General features: G+C 61.0%; 1 protein-coding gene across 5 annotated transcripts in view; it reads left to right on the top strand.

Annotated features, from left to right (window-relative positions):
* Nucleotides 1-3,541: 3,541 nt before the first annotated feature.
* KHDRBS3 (KH RNA binding domain containing, signal transduction associated 3) overlaps nt 3,542-8,743 on the top strand; it is an 88,722-nt gene continuing 83,520 nt past the window's right edge. For 3 of the 5 annotated variants that reach the window (XR_013997081.1, XR_013997082.1, XM_081111370.1), the window contains exon 1: nt 7,080-7,549. Coding sequence is in view for 1 of the 5 variants with exons in the window: in XM_081111370.1 (XP_080967496.1) it covers nt 7,462-7,549 (88 nt within the window). In the remaining 4 variants the exon portion in view is untranslated. Of the gene's footprint in view, nt 3,981-7,079; nt 7,550-8,743 lie in introns of those variants that run through there. The other 2 variants (XM_081111371.1, XR_013997080.1) reach the window with 2 other exon arrangements.

Here is an 8,743-nt window from a genome sequence, read left to right as displayed (position 1 = left end):
CACACGGGGACTCGGGACAGAGTGACTCCCTCTCGCTGCGAGTCTCCTGACCCCTGATTTCAGTGGGTTGCTCACCCTTCTTCCTTCACAGTGTGCACCGCCATTTGTAATTTCCATGTTGGTGTTACTATCTGTCTCCCCCAGGGGAGGAGTGGGACCAGGGCTCAGTGAGGATGTAGCCATCCTGCTGTAGCTCCCCAGTGCTGCACAGGGTGCTCAATGGTGTGCTCCCCACATGGTACTCGATGGAGGGCATGTGCTGAATGGAGAAATGGATGAAGGCACATGGTACTCCATGGCGTGCTCCCCACATGGTACTCGATGGATGGTGTGTGCTGAATGGAGAAATGGATGAAGGCACATGGTACTCCATGGCGTGCTCCCTACATGGTACTTGATGGAGGGCGTGTGCTGAATGGAGAAATGGATGAAGGCACATGGTACTCCATGGCGTGCTCCCTACATGGTACTCGACGGAGGGCGTGTGCTGAATGGAGAAATGGATGAAGGCACATGGTACTCCATGGCGTGCTCCCTACATGGTACTCGATGGAGGGCGTGTGCTGAATGGAGAAATGAATGAAGGCACATGGTACTCCATGGCGTGCTCCCTACATGGTACTCGATGGAGGGCATGTGCTGAATGGAGAAATGGATGAAGGCACATGGTACTCCATGGCGTGCTCCCCACATGGTACTCGATGGATGGTGTGTGCTGAATGGAGAAATGAATGAAGGCACATGGTACTCCATGGCGTGCTCCCCACATGGTACTCGATGGATGGTGTGTGCTGAATGGAGAAATGGATGAAGGCACATGGTACTCCATGGCGTGCTCCCCACATGGTACTCGATGGATGGCGTGTGCTGAATGGAGAAATGGATGAAGGCACATGGTACTCCATGGCGTGCTCCCCACATGGTACTCGATGGAGGGCGTGTGCTGAATGGAGAAATGAATGAAGGCACATGGTACTCCATGGCGTGCTCCCCACATGGTACTCGATGGATGGTGTGTGCTGAATGGAGAAATGAATGAAGGCACATGGTACTCCATGGCGTGCTCCCCACATGGTACTCGATGGATGGTGTGTGCTGAATGGAGAAATGAATGAAGGCACATGGTACTCCATGGCGTGCTCCCCACATGGTACTCGATGGATGGTGTGTGCTGAATGGAGAAATGGATGAAGGCACATGGTACTCCATGGCGTGCTCCCCACATGGTACTCAATGGAGGGCGTGTGCTGAATCGAGAAATGAATGAAGGCACATGGTACTCCATGGTGTGCTCCCCACATGGTACTCGATGGATGGTGTGTGCTGAATGGAGAAATGGATGAAGGCACATGGTACTCCATGGCGTGCTCCCCACATGGTACTCGATGGATGGCATGTGCTGAATGGAGAAATGGATGAAGGCACATGGTACTCCATGGCGTGCTCCCTACATGGTACTCGATGGCGTGTGCTGAATGGAGAAATGGATGAAGGCACATGGTACTCCATGGCGTGCTCCCTACATGGTACTCGATGGAGGGCGTGTGCTGAATGGAGAAATGGATGAAGGCACATGGTACTCCATGGCGTGCTCCCCACATGGTACTCGATGGATGGTGTGTGCTGAATGGAGAAATGAATGAAGGCACATGGTACTCCATGGCGTGCTCCCCACATGGTACTCGATGGATGGCGTGTGCTGAATGGAGAAATGGATGAAGAAGGCACATGGTACTTGATGGTGCACTCAATGGAGAAATGAGTGACTTGCTGAAAAATGGTCTGACCATCATGGAGGGAGAGAGTGGAACTTTAGTTTCTCGAATACAAGTTACAATAATAATAATAAAAAAATAACACAACCAATGCTTCTTTTGGCTTACATAGATTTTAATGTTATTGAAATGGATGCGTTACATTTTTTTTTTTTACATAATTGGCTCTTTAGACTTGATATGTAACAAACTATTAAGTAAGTTAACACTCTTTTTCACACTCTCAGTTGCTACACCCCGGAAACTGGATGCTTCTCATGAGCACAGGGAAAGAGTGCCTGTATTTGCAGCCCCCTCCACCCCCCTAAGCCTTCTCCGATCCTATCTGTAGATAATCCTCTAGATCGCAGCTACAGGCGTGTTTTCCTAAGCGCTGAGACTGGTTCTCCAAACCAGCTTCCTTTCCCTTTCGTCTGGGAAACCACCCATCTCAGGACAGACCAGCCCAGTCGATGAGCTGGCTATGAACTGGGGCAGGGGGCTTCTGTAGGCAGATTAAGATGTACTTTTCAACTGATTACATGGGAAGACTTTCCACACACTCACGGCCACAGAGCGATGAGTCATTTGTTTATCTAGCCAGCTGGACAAGGAGGAATGACGGAGAGAAGGGAAGAAGGGAGAAAGGAGGGGAGGGAGGGGAGGCACAATTCCAGCCCCTTGGAAAGGTGGAGCTGTCCCCAGAACAGCTCAGTGATACAGGTGCCACTAGAATCCCCTTTTTACAAGCGAGGAAACGGAAGCACAGAGCTGTTCAGTGACTAGCTCAAGGCTCCACAGCCAGAGAGAAGCTGGCTCCGGAGGTTATGATCTTAGCCACCGTTCTAAGCAATCCTGTAGCTGATCCGAGCCCAGGGATTTCTGGGGTGCTGGCTTCTGTGCTGATTTTCCTCCTCCCCTCCCCGCAAAGGACAGGGAGCCACCACTCAGGAGCCCCCACATAGGAATGCCTCCCCTTCTGGCTGAGGCCAGGGAGGGCGCTGTCCACCCTGCCGGTGCTGATCTCTCCCTGGAGGGCGTTCACTGTGTATTGAGCGCGCAGCCTGGGTCTCGGTGCTGGTAACAGGGCGTAATCCCTGTTCATGTAGTCGCTCATTTAATTCTCACAACAACCTTACATCGTGGGGACAATTTTCCTTCATCGGGCGGATGAGAAATCGGAGACACGAAGAGCTTAAGTCCTCAGTCCAAGAACACAGGGTTTAAAATGGCAGAGCTGGGCTCGGAGCCCACACATTCTGTCTCCAGGGCCGCCACTCACAGCCACGGCGGCCTGGGCTTCGGACTTCGGCTTTGAGAGAGGCGCCAAGGCCGAGGGACCAGGTCCAACCCAAGGGTTATCAATCTGGTTCCACAGGAACTTTTGGGGGCATGCACTTCCACACTTGGCCACGAGGGGGTGCGTGCGCAATAGCTGTGGTTTTAGGAGCTGCTGGGACCAGGAGGGTTCCCTTCCTGGGGAAGGAAGAGGGGGGGCTAGAAGGTCTTGGGGTTTCCCTCGGCCATATAGTGTGAGGAGGGAACAGACGTGGAGGGAACATGGGTGCAGACAGGCAGGTGTCTTGAGGTATATGTGCCCGGGCTGCAGGGTCCGACTTCACCCATACGTAGACGTGGGTGGAGTGTGCCCTGTGTGCAATGGTCTCATTAACCTTTAGGACACTTAGATGTTCTGAGCAAGTGTCCTCATCTCTAAGCGAGTGACCTGGGACCTAGCTGATCTGGGCGGTCCCTTCCAGCTGCATTTCGCTGAACGCAGGAGGGTTGGGGAGGTGGGTTGAGTGAATAGAACAGGACCACAGACAGGCCCCTGGTCCTCCAGCGCCCCGCTTGGAGGTTTCCCGGGCCCTGCTCCCTGTACGTGTCAGGCCTTTCCAATCACGCTGGAGGCGGGCAATGCATTCCCCGCGGTAACTGGCAGGGGCCCGGGCTCTGAGCGAGCATCCTTGGTGTCTCCCGGCACAGGGATGACTGATTTGCAGGCGAGGCCGAGCCATCTTTGGGTGCTTGTCTTACATGACAAAATCATTTGTCTCAGGGAGCCGGGAAGCCGTGCTGCGAGGAGACTGCCTTCGGGACAGAGGGACGCAAGGAGAGTTGAGAGCTTGCCACGGACCGACCGCCTGACCAGCACAGACCTGGGTGTGGAGCTGAGTGGGCGCTGAGGACATCCTGGAGGCAGGGCATCTGCTGCCCAGCGCCGGGGTAAGTGTGGAGGGAGCATAAACGATGCCAGCGGAGGGCGAGGAGGGAGCGTCGGATGCGTTACGTGCAGTCCCGTGGTGCCCAGGATGAACTCAGCGCTTCAGTGTAAACCGTGCAAGGGCCCTTGGGGGTGGTAGGTGTTGCCTCTTCCCTGCTCAGGGACTGGAGTTGGAGACCTACTTGCAGAAAAACAACCACTTTTCTCCAACCCAACTTTCCCATCTTCAAAGGGACCAGAGGGCTAGAGCCCACAGGATGGCCATCTCCTGAAGGCCAGCAGACTCTGCAGTAAGGCCTAGAGGAGCTGCCGCCACCATCCCCCGCCCCCCCACCCCCCCTAGCCAGCGGCTCAGCAGGTGGGAAGGTGGGGACAATTTCCTGAGCATCTCACAGAGACATCCATCTCTGTCCTCCCTGGAGGACCCCACACGGGCACTCACAGTGCTGGGCACCTGCCCTCTTGGAAGGTTCTGCGAGGAGGAGGGTCCGAGGGAAGATTCAGTGCCCTTGCTGGCGGCTTCCTGGTGTGCAGCCCTCCTCCCCAGCTGCTGGTAGGCACCTCTGCCAACTGTTCTGTTGCAGGAGGGAGGGACGAGCCAGTCAGGAGTGTCTGGGGCTGCTACCGGGAGGGTGACACGGGGAAGGAGGGAGAGGGAGCTGCAGGGTCCCTGGGCGTGGGGTCCCTCATGGACAGCGGTGGGACTCGGGTAGAGCATCTGCCTGCTCTGGGCCCAGATTCCTCACTGGTAAGTGGTGATGAATAATAGTATCTCCTCTACAGGGTGTGGAGAGCACGGAGAGCAGTGAGTGTAGAGCCGCTGGCATGGTGCCTGGCACCGAGTAAACGCTCAATAAAAACGGCGACCACTCAGTCTGGGTTGTCTCTGGGACACAAGTGCTAAGGGAAAGGAGAGTGAGAGACCACCTGGCGAGGGAGCAGCTGGCCTCAGGTCCCATGCCCCTCTCCTGGGGCTCCTCCTTGACCCAGCCACTGCCCTTCTCCCACCCTCCGTTTGCAAGTGGCTGTCCAGGACTCAAGCCCTAGAGTGTAAGTCCTGTGATGGAGGAATGGAAGCCAGAGGCATGTGCATGCGAAACACTGCCCCACAGTCCGTCCCGCTGCCCACCGGGACCACGGCACGACCAGGGTTTGCAGATGTGTCTGGAAGCTCAGCTCACAGGGGAATGGGCTGAGGCTGCAGGGGGTCAGGGGGGAGCTGGGACTGGAGCCACCCACGCCGGGGTCCTGGCAGCCCCACCCTGGGCCCCAGGTGATAGACAGAACCATCTTCTCCCAGGCCCTTCACTCAGCAGTGTGGACTACTGTCCAGCGGTGGGGACCCCCGGGGGCGTGTGGCAGGGTGAGGGTGGGGTGGAGCTACAGCTGAGGGGAAGGGAGGGTTGGGAGACCAACAGAGCCCACCAAGCCTGCCCTCCGTGCTGGAGGCTGACGGGGATCTCATTATGAGTAGACACGGCCAGTCTCCACGGCTGACTCTCTTATGGAACAGGCTCTGTTCCCTCACTTTACAGATGAGGAAGCTGGGCCCAGAGAGTGACTCCCCGGGATGCACCGCGGCCTGAGCAGCAGGGTCCCTTCCACACCCAGGCTGCCGGGCCCAGGGCCACACCGTTAATGTTCTCATTTGACTGCCTCTTGAACGCTGGGTCCAAAGAGAGCCCTGGAGGAACTTCCTCCGGGGGCTCCCACATGGCCCCTGAGGCGGGAGGTCAGTCTAGGGGTGCAGCAGGGGATGGGGCTTTGAGAGCAGAGACGGTGGGGACTGGGGGCTGGGACTCAGAGCAGCTCAGAGATCCCTGATCCCCACTCTCAGCCTCTGTGGTCTGTTTGCATCCTGCCCATGGGGGTTGCCTGGGGCCCTGGAGGAGGATTCAGCCTGGCCAGGGGAGTGGCGTGCTACTGGCTTACGCTTTCCACAAACATCTCAGGTGCCCCCGCAACTGCCCCAGTGCAGCTGGCGCTGGGGATCTTCCCCCCAAAACAAAACCTAGCCCTGCCCACGAGATGCCCATGGTCTGATGAAAACAGAATCCCAGCCTTCAGAGTGAGGGCGGAGCAGCACTGGGGGTGGCAGGGGGGGATGGGGTGGGTGGGGACACAGCAGGGACAAGCGTTGCAGGGAGTGGGAAGGGGGCTCTTGGAAGGCTGTCCAGGGAAGGTGGCATGGAGGCCAGGACTTGATGTGGGGGTTTGGGGAGGGGGAGGGGGGGCAGAGCAGACCGGAGTCCTTGGCCTGTTGCTGGGGGATGGTTATTCCACAAGCTCAGAAAAACATCTGGAAAATGGTTGGGGGGGGGCGGTGGGGGTTGGGGCGGGGGCGGGGCTGAGGGGACAGAGGACATAGGCGCCCATGTGCACCCAGGGCGCTCTCCCCACTGGGGTCTGGCACCAGCGCGAGTGCCGCCTCCTCTGCATCCAGGCACAGCAGGCTTCTGGGCAGAGAATGACCACCCGGTGGTGACTCTGGGTGACAAAGACGCCCTGAAGGGCGTGCGCTGTATGCAGTGGGCCTGGGCGCCCAGGGTCTGGGGATGGACGCGCAGAGCTAGGCGCCTAGGAGTGGCTGAGCGCGCGGTTTTCCCTTGCCCGAAGGAGGGGGCAGCAAAGTGAAATAAGTTGGGCAAGTCCTGGGAGCCTGCGCAGGGAGCCTGCTCGGTGGCCTTTCCCCAGAACCCGCTGGGGCGAGCCGGCCCCCTCCCGGGCCTCTCTCCGGGCCTGGCCCTGCCCCGGCGCGCCGAGCGCGCCGCTCTCTCTCCGGGAGGGCTCACTGGGTGACCTTGGTCCAACCGCTTGACCTCTCTGGGCCTCAGTTTCTGGGTCCCCGCGCCTGGCAAGGCTGTGACCGCGACTGGCAGTGCCCCCAGGGCTGGGGAGGGGGCGGGGCTGGCGGGGGGAGCCCACGGTGCCCCTCCCGGCGGCCCCGCAGCACTGCCCGGGCGGCCCCACCCCGGCAGCGGCGGCGGAGCTGGGAGCGCGGGGCCCGGGGCGCGGGACGCGGGGCGCGGGAGCAGCGCGCAGGCGCGGGGCGGGGCGGGGCGGGGCGGGCGGGGCGGGCGCTCGGCCGGCGGCTCAGAGCTCGGGCGGCGCGCGGAGTGCGGGTCGCGGCGGAGCGGGCGCCGGCGGCTGGGGGTCGCCCGGGACACCCGGGGCTTGCCGAGCGCGCCGCCGCCCGCCGTCCCCAGGGTCCCCCGATCGCGCCGGCCCGCGCCCGCTCCCCCAGCGCCAGGTGCGGGAGCGCGGTCCGCGTCCGGGAGGAGCGGCGGCCGGCGCGGGGCACTCGGCGGGCGGCCCCCCCGGGACCGGAGCTGCGCGCCCGCCGCCGCCGCTGGGCTGACTGCCCGGCTGGGCTCGGCCGCGTCCGGGTTCCGCGCCGCTGGGGCGCGGGCGCGGTCGGGGGTTGCGGGGCCGCGGCTGCCCGCCCGCCTCGAGTCCGCGTCCCGGGCCGGGCGGCCGGCGAGCATGGAGGAGAAGTACCTGCCGGAGCTGATGGCCGAGAAGGACTCGCTGGACCCCTCGTTCACTCACGCCCTGCGGCTGGTGAATCAAGGTGAGGGCGCGCGCCACCGGCCCTCAACTGTCGCCCGGGGCCCCGGGGGCCTGGGGAGTGATGGCCGGTGCCCTGGGACCAGGGCCGGGGAGGGACCGCGCTGGAACAGCTCCCTGGGAGGCCGGAGGAGCCCCGGTAGCCATTTGGGGGCGCCCGGGTGGGGAGCTGGGAGGATAGGGGACACCTGGGGAAAGCCCGCCGCGAATTTGGGAGACTGGGGAAGGAAGGAGGCTGGGCGTTCTGATGGGGACTCGGAGGAGACCCAAGGGAAACTTCGGGGTGGGGGACAGGCACATTTGGGGGCTCTGTGGGGCGGGATTTGAATGATCTCTTGGGAGAGGAGGGTGGGGAGGAGTCAGGGAGCTGGGGTTTGGTTTGCCCAAGGAACTGAAGAAAGCTGGGAGAAGATGGGGGATTTGCGCCCGCAGGTGCAGAGAGGCAAAGGGAACAGGTGCTGGGATTGTTGTGAAGTTTGAGGACCTTGGAGGAGGTCTGGGGGCAGGCCCCAGGCACCTAGAGAAGGACCAGAGGTCCTGGTGGGAGAGCACACTTCCCTCCCTTCCCTGTGTTTCTCCGGAGTCTCTGATAGCCCTGGGGATCCGGGGCAGGGGGCAGTGCTGGGGATTGGAGGGGGGGCAGTCTGCCCTCCTTGGGGGTGAGCCAGTCAGGACAACCCTTGAGACTGGCCCTTGGAGGGGGCAGGAGAGAAGAGGCAGGCACTAGGCCCCCCCCCCCCCCCCCCCCCCCCCCCGGCTCGCCTGCCCTCCTTTGGGGAAGAGCTGGGTGACCCTTATGGGTGGCTGGCTCAGGGTCCGGAACATCAGTCAAGGAGTCTTAGCTGCCCATGCCCTTAGCACCGCTCTCGCCAGCTCAGGTGTGGGCAGCCCTGGGAGGTGCAGGACGGGTGCGGGGGCGCGTGGAGGCGTGCCTCCCCGGGACAGCATCCCAGGCTGGTTCCTCCGCCCGCTTCCCCAGGGTCCATACTTCTTAGGGCAAAGGAAGCCTTCCTTCCCCAAGCAGAGCAGCTCTGTGCGCCTCCTGGGTCTGGAATCCGCATTCAGATGAAGATGGGCGTGGGGGCCACAGGTCTGCTTCTGCTCAGGCAAAGGCAGGAGCCCTTTCTGCTCCTGGTCAGACCTGTCACCTCCTGGTGGCTCACTCTGCAGCGACAGCCCAGATACCTCCTGAGATAAA

Source organism: Myotis nattereri (assembly GCF_964212035.1).
Source record: "Myotis nattereri genome assembly, chromosome: 17".
In the NCBI taxonomy this organism is placed as follows: Eukaryota; Metazoa; Chordata; class Mammalia; order Chiroptera; family Vespertilionidae; genus Myotis; species Myotis nattereri.
The sequence above is the reverse complement of the archived record's forward strand: the minus strand, read 5'-3'. Positions and strand labels throughout refer to the sequence as shown.